We start from the raw sequence: 17,175 nt of genomic DNA on the forward strand, positions 1-17,175 counted from the left end.
GGACCACTCGGGTCGTCTTCTTAGGCTAATCGCAAAGGGTCCACAGGCTTCTTTGAACCTGACCCGGCGCGATCGGGCCCGGCTCACTCCGCCATCCGAAGTGGGCCAGATTGAACTGCAGCCCGAAGTAGGCCGTGGCGACCCCTTCTGCGAACCGAACCCTCCCACATCAGCCGACGGGGGTGGGGCCAAAAACTACGACTGTTGGGGACGACCGTCGTCTCCCCTCGCTCGAGTGCAAACTCACCGCACGACCACGGTCCACGAGTGGTCCGACGGCCACGAGACGCTTTCGCCAGAATTTGACAGACGCCCGCGTGAGGTGGCGGAAATGGAGAACCGGAGAATGGGCCGGAGAGACGGGCCGAAGGATGACGGCTCTCTCCGCTTCACCTCCGCCGAGAAATCGCCCGGGATATCCGTGGAGACCCATGGAGAACCGCAGGCCCCTCTCCACCAAGGGAGGCTTGTTCGGGCCTCCGTTTGCCGGCCGTCATGCCCCGACACGGTCGACGAACCTTGCCAGGAGAGTTCGAATCGGATCACGACACGGAGGATGATTATGACTGAAGAAGGCCAATTCGACGCGGGCATCGTCAAGGTACCCGGCAGCACCGGTCTCCTCGCTGTCACAGGTTTGCCGAAATACCGTCCTTCACGGGAGGAGACTCTAGGTCGATTCATCATACGTGGACGGCAAGGCGTCAGCATGGTTCTGCTTCAAGGATGATCGAGCGGGATTTGTCAGCTGTGACGACTTCAAACGGCAATTGTCATATCGTTTCAGCCTTCAACCCCAAGAGGCGTACCATCAACTGTTCAAACTACATCAGACGGGCTTGATAGATGAAGTGGTCTCCACTTTCGTTGACTTGAGGGGGGTATTTACCCGAGATATCAGAAGAGATGGCCATGCACGCCTTATACTCAGCCTTGAAACCGTCCCTCCAGGTGGAGATTGACCGCCGAGGACCTCGCTCCACCGAAGCACTAATAGACTGCGCCTTCAAGGCGGAGAAGCTATTGAGCCAGTTGGAGATGGACATCCTCAAGACGGAGCAGTGGGGTTCAGTGAGTGGCGAGGGACATTCCACGGAGCTTCCCAACCACAAACACATTTGGGGAGTGTCCATAAGCAACCCACAACCGCGAGCACCTCGCCTGCATCGCCTCCCGTAGGAGGAAATCGGCACTCGGAGAGCGCAAGGGCTGTGTTTCCAATGTAACAAAAAGCTCTCGCGTGGCCATGCATGCCGTAAGACATTGAACTTCTCCATTGTGATGCACGCTGCGGAGTCGACAGAAATCTAGTCAAATGAGGAAGCGGAGGTCGAGGACGAGCCAAGTCAGGTGACTGACAGCCCAAGGGAGCACAGAAACTCACTATTCAAGCGATCACTAACATGTCCGCGCCGCATTCTCTTCAGTTCAAGGGTCGTATTCATGACCAAGAGAACACCATTCTCATCGACTCGGTGCCGTCCGACAATTTTATCGATGACAGGCTGGCTCACACGCTGGGGCTAAGGTGAAAGAGTACGACCTCATACTGTGTGTGTTATGGGGACAGCAGACAATCTCACTGGACAGAGCTGTGTCCCGACCGCACTTTCCACATTCAAGCCTATTTTGCAACCGTTTCCTTCCATCCAGTCCAAGACTTATACCTCGATGTCATCATGGGGTTCGCTTGGATCTGTACCCTAGGATGGACATCCACGCAGTAGGACCTGCTCCTACTACAATTTCAGGCTGATGGCGTATGGCACACGCTGAAGGGGGACCCGAGCAAGACACGGCTTGAAGCAGCCGCGACCTCAACAAGGACCAAGCGGGATCTGACCATAGGTATGGGATTATATAAACTCACCATAACCTCTTCAGTTATCTTCCAGGCAATAGAGACGGAGACGGACGGCGAGCCCTACAAAACGCAATTTCTGACCGTTTTCCAAGCACCAATGACCCTACCGCCCCACCAAGCTTGTGATCAACAAATCACGCTGCGTCCTGGAGCCGGACCAATCCACTGGCATCCATATCGTTACTCCCACCTACAGAAGGACCATTTAGAATGGCTATGGAAGAGCACCTGACGGCAGGAATCATCACGCCGTCACATAGCCCATTCTCCAGTCCCACTCTACTCATGAAGAAAAAGACAAGGGAATGGCGGTTTTGCATAGATTACAAGGCCCTCAATGGCATCACAGTACCGGATCAATTTCCCATTCCGCTGGTGGACGAGTTACTAGAGGAAATCCACGGCACGACAATCTTCTCCAAGCTCGACCTCAAGTCGGGATCCGCATGAAGCCAGAAGATATCGAGAAGACTGCCTTCCAAATAAGCCTAAAATTGATGTGTAATTACGTCACTGCTTGGGCTTTAAGACATGCAATAAAATTTATAATAACCCTTAATACTAAATAATATATATAGAGCAAGCAAGGGGTCGAACAACAAGGAGGCACTGAGCAATAACTTTTATCCAATTTCAAGTCAACTAATTCAAGAATAAATTAATTGAGCATTTAATAGACCTTAATTATGTTTATAATTAATCAAAATTAAGTAGAACTTTAATTTTGATTTTAATATTTTCGGTCAAGACAATTGGATAGGATAATTTTGATTATAATATCAGATAAATTGGGATTACCAATTTCCTAATCAAAATAATTTTTATGAGACAATTTTTATATATTTAAAATTGGGAATTAATAAGTACAAAAGGGGGTTTTCAAATTGAACTTGAAGATGGACTATTTTTTATGAAATTGTATATTTAGATGTTTAATTGAATTTCTAAACAACCAATTTTGATATCTAGAGAGAGAAAATAGAAGAATTTGGGGAAAAAGTGAAATTCGACCCTAATCTAAAAATGCAAAGTGGATCCAAATCAATGTAGAATGGATCCAAAGATTAAAAATCAGATCATGAATCAAAATCAAAATGCAATGCTGATTTCATTTCAAAGCAACTTCAAGGGCATGCACATTTCGCCCATGCCATGGCATTTTAGAATCTTTCAAGAAGAAGTTCAAAAGGCAAATTATAAACTTACAAATTTTAATGTTGAATCAGAATCTGTTGACTTCCAAAGCAACTCATGTGTCCTTCCTGGCCAAATCCTTGGGGAGAGCTTCAAAAAGTAGATTTCACCTTTTTCCTGACCTCTATTTAAAAATCAAAATGTATGGATCGTAGAGGGGGGAAGACAAACATGCCCTCAAAATTTCAGCTCAATGGGACGGATAGATCTCAAGATATCGCCATTTTACTGGCGTTTAATCTCAACCATTGGATCATTGATTATTTAAGAAAAATTGGAATTTTCTTATTGGCTGAAATTTTTTTCTCGTTTTCTCTGTCCTCGGATCACGTTCTGACACATTTTTATGCGCTTCCACAGGTGACAGTCATCGTGAAATTATGCTGCATTTTGAACGGAGGAGAATGCCCCGTGTCGCCCTCGTTTTTAAATAAATTCCTAAAAGACAAAACGCACTTTTGTCAGAAATTATTGTACGCGATTTTCGATCATCACGTGCATTTAATGCATGCGGCGAATCGATCACCGCGTATATAAAAAATAACAAATATAGTTATACATGCCCTTGGTGTCGGTTGCTAGGTGCATAAAATGCACGCGGCTAACCGATTCCATGTGCAATGATTCTCCGCGTTTCATAAATGCACGCCGAGATCGATTCTCCGTGTGCATTTATTGCATTAAAAATGAATCAATGCAAAAGACAAAATATACCTTTTTTTTCTCGCCGCCCCCGCCACGTTACTCCTTTTGAAACAATCATTTGCTCATTAGGGCATCGCGCATTTCGATGCCATAATGAGCCAATAAGGCTCTCTCTCTTATTATTATTTAAAAAGATTGCATCCACTTATTCGCCCAAATTTCAGATGAATGTAGTGGATGCCACGAAAATTCAAAGAAAAATTATTTAAGATACTAAATAAATCATTAAAAATAATCTTAGAATTCTAAAATTCATTTCCTGCCTGAATAATGGTCAACAAACTATAAAAAATTATGGAAAAAATTCATAAAATCAGTAAAACCTTACCAACCTTCAACCGAGTATTTTAAGCCCTGTAAAAAATATTTACTCAATGCAAAGAGGTTAAATATTATATAAAAATATATTTAAAATTAGAAAAAATAATAAAATCAAAGTGCATGTCATTTATCTCCATTTATATATGATAACATTTAAATATGTCCATTAAAACACATAAATGTCCCAAGGGGTACAGATCCATGATAGACATGTAGAAATTATTGTACGTCAAGTAACATCAAAAGTCATCGTTTCAGAAGATGGAATGTCTAATGTTTTTTTACCCAGAGAACTTATAGGATTGTTGCAAGCGGAATGTAATATACATCAACTTAACATTATAATTTGCAAGTTATCACTTCCGCAGTCATCAAGGGCATTACGAATACTTGGTGATGCCTTTCGGACTGTGCAATGCTCCTGCCACCTTCAGGCCTTGATGAACGCGATTTTCCAGCCATTCCTCCGTAAGTTCGTCCTGATTTTCTTTGACGACATCTTAATTTACAGCCGCGACCGGGACGAGCACGAGGCACATCTATGGGCGGTGCTACAATTGCTGATGAAGCACCATCTCAGCATCAATGCCAAGAAATGCTCCTTCGGGCAGTTAAGGATAGAATATTTGGGCCACTGGATTTTCGCAAAAGAAGTCACCACAGACGCAGCGAAAATTGAAGCCATCCGTGAGTGGTCACTCACTCAAAATCTGTGACAACTGTGCGGATTATTCGGATTAGTAGGCTACTATCGACGGTTCATCGAGGGGTATGCATCCAAGGCATGGCCACTGACACAAATATTGAAGAAGGACAAATTTAAGTGGGGAGAGGAAGCACAACGAGCATTCGAGGAACTGAAGCAAGCCTTATCATCGTCACCGGTACTGCCCTTCCCGACTTCAACCAGCCATTTACAATTGACATGGACACATCGGGCGTGGGTGTGGGCACGGTGCTACTGCAAAAGGAACGGCCCATTGCCTTTTTCAGCAAGGCACTCCCACCCACTATCTGCACTCAATCGGCGTACGAAAGAGAATTGGTTGTAGTGGTCCTGGTGGTCAAGAAATGGCGGCATTATCTCATGTTCCACGCATTTATTATCCGCACAAATCAGCGAAGCTTCAAACAGTTGCTTAAGCAGCGAGAAATCCAAGGTGAATATCATCACTTGCTTTCAAAACTGATGGGGTACCATTTTTCCATCCAGCACAAGACACGGAGCGAGAATCAAGTGGCCGACGCGTTATCCCACCAAATGGCAGCCGCGGACGTGACCGCCCACGTAGTATCTCTCTCTCCATGGGGGACATCGGAAGCCTGCGCTAAGAGGTGGATCGAGATCCATATCTACAGCCTGTCATTCAGAAGCTACAAGATGACCCCAACAGCCAGGGAAAGTACAAATTGTCACAAAAACGCAGAGCACTACTTCATGACAGACAGCTAGTGTTACCAGCCGGCTCGCCGAGAATTGGGCTTATCATGAAGAAACTTTACGACGGGGTCATTGGGGGCCACTAGGGATTCGTCAAGACGCACAAGCGCGTGGCATCGCAATTCTATTGGCGAGGTATGAGAAGAGTTGTCAAGTCTTACGTCAACAGCTGTTCCCAGTGCCATTGGTTCAAGACGCCATTGGCTCTCCCCGGCGAGGCTCTTGTTGTTGGGTTCGATGCTTTGGTGCGTCCATGGAAATCACGTTTCCATGGATGTGAAAGCGTGGTCAATCAATTCTCAATCGATCTTTAAAACAAAATTGAAAGTACCTTTTGGGGAACTCGTTCCACCCTAGACTTTGACGCTCTGAGATTGTTCTGAAACCGTTCACGCGTCCGGCCTCTAGAAGTATCCACGCGATCACTCGGCGCTTGGATCTCCATGTCTTCTTCTTCAACTCTTCTTGAAAATCTAGAAGATCTCCTCACTATGAAGACATTCTTCCTTGGATGAGTTGAGAAGAGAGTGGAGAAGGGGAGAGGCTCTCAAATTAGGCTTGCATGGGTGCTTCAAATGAGACCCTTTTCATCTTTATATTTCACTTAAGGTTTTTCTCAAAAACCCTCCAAAGTTAAATATATCCACCAGTGCCCTTATGACCTCGTGCGTGTGACCCTCTAGGCCCATGTATCGTTCTAGTTAATAACTTTAATAGCCCGATAACATTTATTGACCAACCTTATTAATTAACTATATCAACATATAGATTAATTGAATTGAGATTGATTTAACCCAATCGATAGGTTAAGTTTTCAGCCTATGGGGTGCCAAGCTACACCTCGTGCTCCAGAAGATACCGAGTAGTCCCAAACTCTCTCATGGAACCTTTGCCGTGATCAATTACCGTATATGTATAATCTATCATCCGCGAGAGACTCTCCAACGACTTAGGGTATGGTTTATCGTCAAACCCTAATCCGTCATTCGATCAGTACTGATGCGTAATGGAGATCATTGGAGAACGCCTTCTCCAATATCCTCACTACCCTGGACATGTTTTTTTTCTACATCGTCTTCCTCGAGTCAATCTCCTCATATACCGAGGGCGGATGATCCCATCTTGACCACTCAATCATCTCCGTATGCTTCTTACTACATCCAATCTATAACTTATTTGAATCCCATGATTAGAGGCTCGTAAGTCATAGTCAATACGTAGTCGTCCACTCACAAGATGTCCTTGGTGTACCACGTCAGTGTATCACTTATACAACCGCGACTTGAATCAACATGATTGACGTTTAGGTATAGTACCATTCAGGGATTCGTGGGGTCAATTCAGTGAACTCTTTCTCGAAAGAGCACCCACTATTTGTCCTTAGTGTCGCCACACTAATAGCTACAGGATCAGCTATACTTATCCTATAAATAGGATCAGCTAGTGCTATTCTATCCGGATAATTCGATGTCCGTCTCGACTATCCATTGAATAGGAATATTTAGAATACATGTTTTAAGAGTAGTGATCACTATATTATGATCTCATCATAATTCACCAAGTCATTGCGCGTATTCATAGCCTTCATTATAAACATCACACTGAATAATAATGAACTTAGATAAACATAGTAGTGTGATTGGCTTGACGGCCACTTAATATCAATCACTTGCAACCACTACCGATTCTGCAACAAATATGGGAAGACATTTCTATGGACTTCGTGGAGGATCTTCCCAAATCCAGCGGCATGGATTGCATATTAGTAGTGGTCGATCGCCTCAGAAAGTATGCACACTTCATCGGACTTGCCCATCCTTTCTCTGCCAAGGACGTGGCTTCTAAGTTCACCACCGAGATCATCAAGCTCCACGGCATGCCACACACCATTTTTTCGGACCGCCGCAACATATTCTTGAGACATTTCTGGACCGAGCTACACAAACTACAAGGGACAAAATTGCAGCACAGCTCGGCCTATAACCTGGAAACTGACGGATAGACCGAGGTGGTTAACCGTTCTTTAGAAGCTTATTTGCGCTGTTTTGCAGGCATATCAACCCAAAAAGTGGAGTTCTTGGCTGCACTGGGCACAACTGAGCTACAATACGTCATACCATACAACCATCAAGATGTCACCCTTCAAGGCATTGTACAGGCGCAAGCCACCGAAGCTTCTATGGCATGGCAGCCCCGCTACACTGCTGGATGATTTAGACTGCCTTCTTCAAGAGCAGGATCAAATTCTGACTCTACTCCGCCAACATTTAGCATGCGCACAAGCCATTGTGAAGCTCACGGCCGACAGTCATCATCGGGAGGTGGAATTCAAAACAGGGGAATTGTATTTCTCCGGCTGAAGCGGTAACGCATGAGATCGTTTGCATGTGTTCCGAATGAGAAACTGGCCCCCCAAATACTCTAGACTGTATCAAATCACCCAACACATTGGAGTAGTGGCATATTGTCTTGACTTGCCGGCCGAGGCTCATATCCACCCATTGTTTCATGTATCGCAGTTCAAGCAAGCAGTGGGACTGACGAATCACATACAACCGCTGCCGCGAAGCCTAACTGCAGAATAAGAATGGTGAGCTACACCTTCGCATTTTGTCCCTCCTCTCAAGGACTCCAAGTCCTCGCGCATTCGGCAGGCCTCCTGGACTTCAAAGCCACTTGGGAAGTCACAGAACGCCTTCACCAGCAGTTTCCAGCTTTTCAGCTCGAGGACAAGCTGGTTGCCTTTGGAGGGAGTCCTGATGCGATCTGACACCGCATCTACGAACATCGGCCCAGGCCCACGTCGGGGGCCCATTAGCGGAGACTATCTGCAAAGGGAGATAGATGGCTTTTGATTTTGGTAAGTGCCTATGCACATCTTCCATCTCGAAGGCCCCCTTTTGCCCTTCCTCGTTGCAGACGATCACTCCTGCTCGAGGGCGGCATCCAAGCCGAGTCCAGATGTTGTCCACCCCGTCTGCTTAGAGGCGTCGTCAACCCCGCCAATTGTCCTCCCCTTCCCTCTATCGTCCTATCTTCTTCTATCCCTCTCAGACGCGTGAATTGTTGGGAATTGTTAAGTTTCTATCAAAGTAGTTAGGAGTTACAAGGACCTTAACACATGTTGACGATGATGACGTTGTTGTGATTGTCATCTATTCATCGAGGTCAACGTCAATGTCTCCATCATAGGGACTTTGTCTATCCTTGGCTTTATCTACTACTAAGGGATTTTTCAACCGATATCCGTTCGATATCCGATATCAAACAACCGATATCCGATATCCTGAAAAAAACCAGGACGGTGTCTTATATCGGATATCGGTCGATATGCGTCCTTTAGGTCTAGATGGATATCGATGACGGATATCGGGGGGTAAGGACGACACGTGTATCAGATACCGAATATCGGATTTCGATATCCTGATACAGATATCCGGTATCGACATATAAAATAAAATTTATCATCATATTCAATGACTAATGTACATCAATGTCGTATGCTTTTGATGTATTTTCAACCTCAGTTATTATATATAGTGCAAATTTTTTACTTTCTCCCATATGGGATAACAAGATTCAAAGTTTAATGTAATCTCCGAATCTTGTTATCCCACGTGGAAGAAATTAGAAAATTTGCTCTGTATATATTAAATGAGTCAGACTATATATTAAATGATAAAATATTGTTCTAGTCTATAGTCACTATTTAAAACCCATTCTAATGGTTGGTTATTTAATATAATTACACATCGTCCAATAAATAGAGCTCGAAATTTCTATTTTCTTCCATATGGGATAAAAGGATTTGGAGTTTGATGTAAACTCCAAATCCTGTTATCCCATGCGGAAGAAATTGAAAAGATTCAGTCGTATATATTAAACGGGATGCTTAATCAATCAAAAAGCTCCCAATTATCCTCTTGCCCACGTTGATCTACTCTAACTGCCGAACATTTATGGATTAATTATATTTTTAAATATTCTCTCTTACTCGGATATTGAAATCCGATATCCGATATCGCCATCCTCCCCGTGAGACGGAGGCAGATGACGACATCAAGACGAACATCGATATCGGATATCGGTACTGTAGCAACCGACATCCAATGTCGATATCCGATATCCAGATATCAAAATAAATGAATACCGAAAATTTGATTTCGGTATCTGGTACATCATCCGTCCCGATACCGTAATCTGATACTGGTATTGGGATGGGCAAACCCTACTTCTACTCGGCTCCTCTATAATTATAATTTTTTCACATTTTATTTAACCGGAATTTATAATGTCAGATGTAGCCCATTAAATGACGGTGTATTAAGCATATTTTATATTATTTAGTAATATATACTATTTAAAATATTAAGGTAATTATAGAATAAAAAGAGGATTCTTTGAATTAAAAAAAATCCTTGCGTGTGGGGCCCACACCCTCCATCCTCGCTTTTTTTCCCGCCAGAAAGCGAGGAACGAGACTTTCCCGCCAAAATAACTCGCCATTCATAAAACCCTTTGCCGCTGTAACGTTGTTCATTAGAGCTATCAATGGCGACGAAGGGTCTCGACCTAACAGCGGACAAAGGTTGGTAGCCAATCGATCTGTTTTCTTTTCGCAGTGTTGATATTTGTTATCGATCTCCCAAAATCTCTCGATTTTTGCTCGTTTTTTCATCGATCCGCTGATTTCTAATTTTCTTTTACAGCTCTCGCCAAGGATTTCCTCAAAAACTTCGCCGACGCGCATGGAGAGCCGAAGTACCTCAAAATCCTCGTGAGCACCGGTTTTCGCTTGGAGTAGCCTTGTTCTGCCTTTTCCGATTACTAACCTGAATCACGTTTCTGGTGCGCAGCAAGATGTTGCGAATCGAAAGTTTCGAGCTGTTCAGATCGAGCTCGACGATCTCTTCAATGTGAGTTTGATTTCTTCCTAATTAGGTCCGAGATTGATCTCTGCAATGTTGTGGCTGATTATATTTGGTATTTTCTCCTTGCAGTACAAAGATTTGGACGAGGAGTTTCTTCAGCGAGTTACGGAGAACACTCGGCGATATATCAGCATATTTGCGTCCGTGATCGATGATCTGATGCCGCCACCGACTGAGCCACTGCCAGCCGACGAGGATGTCGACATTTTAATGACTCAGAGATCGGAAGATGGAATGGACAGCGCTGAAAACGCTGACCCTCTCCAGCGGATGCCGCCTGAGATCAACCGATTCTTGTAAGATAATTCATCCGTGTCGATCTTCGTCCATGCAATTGGATTTTCCTCGTGTTCATTTTCGGCTCCTCGTTGAGGAATTTAGGGTAATCATAAGAGGGTCTAATTAATTTCTTTTTTTGCCATGTTCTCCGATTCTGGCTTCGTTACAGAATATTGTTTTTCATAATAAGAATGGAATTACATTGCTTTACAATTAGTATTGTTCTTATGAAGATGTTTTCCTGCTGTGAGAGCATTGAGCTATTACCCCGATCTGTTTGTTATGAATAATATCCATCTCCTCACATTTTCCATTAATATTCGTCCCTAATTTCGTTCATCTTCAGTGAAGTCTATATAAAGGCCTTCTCCAAAGGAGCACCCCTCACTATTCGGCAGGTCAATGCTTCCCACATAGGCCAGCTAGTGAAAATTTCTGGAATAGTTACACGCTGCTCCGATGTTAAGCCACTGATGCAAGTTGCCGTTTACACATGTGAAGATTGCGGTTTCGAAATATATCAGGTTAGAAAGGGGATTTCTCACTCTTTCAGCCAGTTATTATGGTACTAGGATCTGATTTGTGTTCTTTTCCAATGACGTAAACTAGAAGTTTATAAAATTATGTATTCGGCAACTATTCATGCGGAACATTTTCAATTTGTATCTGGCATTGGCGAATAATGTTTTTTCAACTGATCCAGGAAGTAACATCTAGAGTATTCATGCCGCTCTTCGAATGCCCATCTAAGCGCTGCAAATTGAATAAGGCCAAGGGAAATCTGATACTGCAGCTCAGAGCTTCAAAGTTTCTAAAGTTTCAAGAGGTAACTTATTCCTTCAAGCGGAATATATCTCTCATTCGTCCTTTAATTTTGTGGTATCCTTTGATTAACTGTCCTGCAATGCATTATATTCGTGTCCAAACGAAAAATTGACTATTCATGAAATGCAATAGTCTTTATCTGCTTAATTTTTAAGTAATCTCTTTGGACTATGTACATAGTTCTTGCAAAATCTGAATGAACTTCGCTACAGTGTATGACATAACATCATTTAACTTCGGCGTTCTATTTCAAAATGAAACTTACGTGTTTGATTACAGGCCAAGATGCAGGAATTAGCAGAGCACGTTCCCAAAGGCCATATACCACGTTCAATGACTGTTCATCTGAGGGGAGACCTTACGAGGAAGGTGTGGCGTTGTTTGAATCCCATTCATCGGAAATTAAAACGCAATTTATTTTTCGCCATGTATTTATGACGTCAGGTGGCACCTGGCGATGTCGTCGAGATCTCTGGAATCTTCCTCCCCATTCCATACGTTGGCTTCAGAGCAATGCGAGCAGGCTTAATTGCAGACACGTTTCTGGAGGCCATGTCCGTCACCCATTTCAAGAAGAAATACGAAGAGTAAGTAATCATCCTCGGAATATTTTCTGGGCAATTTTTGTGAGAAAATCGGGTCATTATTCCCCTCCGTCCAGGTATGAATTGATGGAAGACGAACAAGAACAGATCGAACGTCTGGCCGAAGACGGAGACATATACAACAAATTATCTCGTTCTTTGGCCCCTGAAATATTCGGTCATGAAGATGTTAAGAAGGCCTTGTTCCTTCTCCTCGTCGGAGCTCCTCACCGTAAATTGAAAGATGGCATGAAGGTAATAGGAATAACCAAATGTTCTTCAATCAAAGAAATTATGATTTTATCATCTTCAAGATAATTTGAATCGATGAAGATGATGAGTCTGGAGATTCATCCCCTTCTTTGTCAGAATTATGTCCGTTACTGGCAATATTAGTTCGATTGATTTAATCTAATTGAACGTAAACTTATCCGTAAAACTTTGCATGCTATATGTGACTTACAGATCAGGGGGGACTTGCATATATGTTTGATGGGGGATCCCGGAGTGGCGAAGAGCCAGCTTCTCAAGCACATTATAAACGTGGCTCCAAGAGGAGTCTACACGACAGGCAAAGGGAGCAGTGGCGTGGGCTTGACCGCCGCTGTCCAGAGAGATCCAGTCACCAACGAGATGGTCCTTGAAGGCGGAGCTCTGGTTAGAGAATTACTCTCTCTCTAGCTCTTGTTAGAGAATTACTCTCTTTCTCTCTCTTCAGCTTTGGTTAGATAATTACTCTCTCTCTCTAGCTTTTGTTAGAGAATTACTCTCTTTCTCTCTCTTTAGCTCTGGTTAGAGAATTACTCTCTCTCTCTCTCTCTTTAGCTCTGGTTAGAGAACTACTCTCTCTCTTTAGCTCCTGTTAGAGAATTACTCTCTTTCTCTCTCTCTAGCTCTTGTTAGAGAATTACTCTCTTTCTCTCTCTCTCTAGCTCTTGTTAGAGAATTACTCTCTTTCTCTCTCTCTCTCTAGCTCTTGTTAGAGAATTACTCTCTCTCTCTCTCTCTAGCTCTTGTTAGAGAATTACTCTCTCTCTCTCTCTCTCTAGCTCTTGTTAGAGAATTACTCTCTTTCTCTCTCTCTAGCTCTTGTTAGAGAATTACTCTCTTTCTCTCTCTTAGCTCTTGTTAGAGAATTACTCTCTTTCTCTCTCTTAGCTCTTGTTAGAGAATTACTCTCTTTCTCTCTCTCTAGCTCTTGTAAGAGAATTACTCTCCTCTCTCTAGCTATTGTTAGAGAATTACTCTCTCTCTTTAGCTCTGGTTAGAGAATTATTCTCTTTCTCTCTCACTAGCTCGGGTTAGAGAATTACTCTCTTTCTCTCTCTCTAGCTCTTCTCAGAGAATCACTCTCTTTCTGTCTTTTCAGCTCTGGTTAGAGAATTACTCTCTCTCTCTCTACATAATAGAACTAAAGAATTACTCTCCTACAGGTGCTTGCTGACATGGGTATCTGCGCTATCGACGAGTTTGACAAGATGGAGGAAACGGATAAGACGGCAATTCACGAGGTGATGGAGCAGCAGACCGTCAGCATAGCCAAGGCCGGAATCACCACGTCTTTGAACGCGAGAACCGCCATTCTCGCCGCCGCAAACCCAGCTTGGTAATTAATTTGCATTACCCACGTAAATTAATGTGCAGTTAAGTAGGTATACTAATCCATTACGTCGTTAATCATTCATCATCCGTTCTTTAATTTGTTTGTAGGGGGCGTTACGATCTGCGGCGAACTCCGGCGGAGAATATTAATCTGCCGCCGGCGCTGCTATCGCGGTTTGACCTCTTATGGCTGATACTTGACCGGGCGGACATGGACAGCGATCTCGAGCTGGCAAGACACGTTGTCTACGTCCACCAGCATCTCGAATCCCCCGCCCTCGGATTCGCGCCTCTCGAGCCTTCTCTTATTCGGTAACGCCTCGTCCCCACCTCTGAGGATTTGGGATTAAATTGGATAAGCTAAGTTTGATCTAAAGTTTCAATCGAACAATAAATTTGTTACAGTTAAATCTATTCTATCTAAATCGTACTGGTTAAAACAATGTGTGAAATCGAACTGTCTCTCTCTCTCTCTCTCTCACACTCTAGCTCCTTATAGATTTTTTGTTAATTAATAGGAAACAATTTGATCCTATCCGATTCGCACCAGACGATTCGAATCGAATTGGTTGGGGATATTCTATTGAAACATTGGATCGGATCATCAAATTTGGTTCGACCCAATGAGTGAATCCGATCAACTTTCTGACCCAAGTGATTGAACTTCAGATTTAATCTATCAAATGCCCGTTCCAATCCAATATTGGATCAATCAGATCAAATCCCCCATTCCCAATGACAATGACAAGGATGACGAGGTTAACCGGTCGTTACACGTCATTGTCATCCTAATGTGCTGAACCCAACATTATCTTTCAAAAAAAAAACAAAAGAATGTGCTGAACCCGACGTACTCAAACACTAGCCCAGACTATCCTTAATTTTACTACTCACTTGATGATCTTGTTTCAGGGCGTACATTTCGGCTGCGAGGAAGATCTCGCCGTCGGTTCCCAAAGAGCTGGAGGAGTACATCGTGACCGCCTACGCTAGCATACGGCAGGACGAGGCCAAGTCCAAGGCGCCCCACTCCTACACAACCATCAGAACGCTTCTCAGCATTCTCCGGCTATCCATCGTCAGTAAATCAAACGAATTCATGCATTTTTTCACTGTTTCTTGCTTAATTCATCAGCCAAATTCTGGAGTAAGGAACATGGATGGATGGCGTTCGGTCATCCATTCTGTCTCTCACCGCCATCAGTCATCAGTCCTTAATCTCGGATTGTCCCGGACGTGGACGATGGACGGGACGGGACGAATTATCTTCCGTCCGACATCCAGAGTAAGTTAAGGAACGAAGGACGGGACAGTTTTTCGTCGAACGATAAAAAAACCATCCAGTCCAATCATACCGGGACAGTTTTTCGTCCCGTCCAGTCCAAAGACGAATTTTCGTCCGAAATTCGTCCCGAATGAAAAAAACCCATTTTATATTTTTAATGTATTAATATATATTTTTCTAAGTTTTTCAAGGGAAATATGGAGGAGAGAGAATGCAAATATACATATGTACAACTAATTCTGAGCGGCGTCAGTTTGCACGCGCAAAAAAATACAGTGACCTTGATGCAAATTGTCATAATGAGGCCACGTGGCCAGATCTCAACCGTTGGATGTGAATCCGACGGTTTTTAGTCCACATCCGTCCGTCCATTGTCCGAGACCTTCCGGACGGACGGTTTAGTCGTCCCACGGGACGAAATACGTCCCGCCTGGTGGTCCCCAGGACGAAAAAATCGTCCTGTCCGCGTCCCTGAACTATACCTATCAGTTCTATTCCGTCATCCGTCAACGAGTCTTAGTTTGGAGGTTAATGATGGCAGGCTTTGGCGAGGCTGAGGTTTTCAGAGACCGTGGCGCAAAGCGACGTGGACGAGGCACTGAGACTGATGCAGATGTCCAAGTTTTCGCTGTATTCGGAGGACCGTCAGAGATCAGGCCTGGACGCTATCTCTGATATCTACTCTGTTCTACGAGACGAGGCAGCGAGGACTAACTGCATGGACATCAGCTACGCCCACGCTATGAACTGGATTTCCAGAAAGGTAGGATCAAGGCCCAAAATTCGATTTGGTTTTTTATTTTTTGCTGATCTTTGTTGTGGTTTTCAGGGATATAGCGAAGCCCAGCTCAAAGAGTGCTTGGAGGAGTACGCGGCATTGAATGTATGGCAGATCCATCCAGACACCTTTGACATCCGCTTCATCGATGTCTGATTTTTCTGCCTTGACTGGTATGCCATGCCTCTCTCTCCCTCTGTCTGTCCACCCATCTGTCTTTCTATATCTCTCTTCATCATCTCTCTCTTTTTATGAATATTTATCTCTCTATATTTCTTCATCATTCTCTGCGTATATCTTCATCTGTCTGTGTTTATCTCTCTCGCTTTAAATCACTCTCTCTATCTATCCATCTGTCTTTCTATATATCTCTTCATCGTCTCTCTATCCATAAATGTTTTTCTCACTATATCTCTTCATCTGTCTATCTTTATTTTTCTGTCGCTCTTAATTACTCTCTCTACCCATCTATGTCTTTCTATATCTCTCTTCGTCATCTCTCTTTTTATAAATATTTATCTCTCTATAGATCTTCATCATTCTCTATGTATATCTTCATCTATCTGTATCATTTTCTCGCTCTTCCTCTTTCTCTATCTGATTATCTATCTATCAATATCTTTCTATATATCTGTTTTCATCATCTCTCATTCTGTATAAATATTCTCATTTGTTTATCTTCATCACTCTTTGAAAATATATACATATATCTTCATCTCTCTCGGTTGAGTGTGTTCCAGAGATTGACGGGTTCAATTTTCTTTATCTCAGGACGTGGCGAGCTCGATTTATCAGAACCACCGAGAGTGTCGCATCCTACAAGTTTTCCATTTCGGGGTATGATTTTTATTGGGTATATCTACGATTCAGTCTGTTAAGGGTAAATGGAAAATTTGTACGTCTGTTAATTTAGAAATTCAAAGAGAAGATGAAGCCTTAAATTTTGGATTTATTTGCTGATTCTTGTTTAGCACACTCTCGGGTTTCTCGGATCCTTGACTTGTAATTTGCTAAACTTTATTTGATTTAATCCAGGGATATCTTTAATACAATTGTGATACATTGGAATTTAAAATAGCTCCAACATGCAGTATCGGGTTGTTTTTTTTATTAATATATACAATATTGAACCTTGATGTCTGTATTGAATACTGATTGTTGATAACGACTTCAGATTGACAATAATGATAACGATTATACCGTTATTTGGTAAATTTCTGAGTTTGCGGTAAAGTCTGAACTTGTTAAGCAAATCAAGATTTAAACACTAAAACAGCAATTAAAGTCAGTGGAAATGCCTAGTATTGGCTAAAAGATTCTGATCTTATAATTGAGAAAATAACGCACCATGGTTTCGATGAAGAAG

The 17,175-nt window shown here is 43.1% G+C and overlaps 1 protein-coding gene across 1 annotated transcript; it reads left to right on the plus strand.

Moving 5' to 3' along the window:
• The first annotated feature begins 10,039 nt into the window (after positions 1–10,039).
• PRL (Minichromosome maintenance (MCM2/3/5) family protein) lies at positions 10,040–16,784 on the plus strand. Its single transcript, XM_078582520.1, has 16 exons — positions 10,040–10,113; positions 10,235–10,302; positions 10,382–10,441; positions 10,526–10,752; positions 11,082–11,259; positions 11,439–11,561; positions 11,840–11,929; positions 12,005–12,147; positions 12,222–12,399; positions 12,610–12,801; positions 13,578–13,750; positions 13,855–14,058; positions 14,659–14,824; positions 15,573–15,794; positions 15,861–15,982; positions 16,581–16,784. Exons 1-15 carry the CDS (start codon positions 10,077–10,079, stop codon positions 15,963–15,965), a joined length of 2,166 nt encoding a protein of 721 aa, XP_078438646.1. The 5' UTR covers positions 10,040–10,076; the 3' UTR covers positions 15,966–15,982; positions 16,581–16,784.
• Positions 16,785–17,175: the final 391 nt, after the last annotated feature.

This window comes from Wolffia australiana, chromosome 1, assembly GCF_029677425.1.
Source record: "Wolffia australiana isolate 7733 chromosome 1, ASM2967742v1".
Classification (NCBI taxonomy): Eukaryota; Viridiplantae; Streptophyta; class Magnoliopsida; order Alismatales; family Araceae; genus Wolffia; species Wolffia australiana.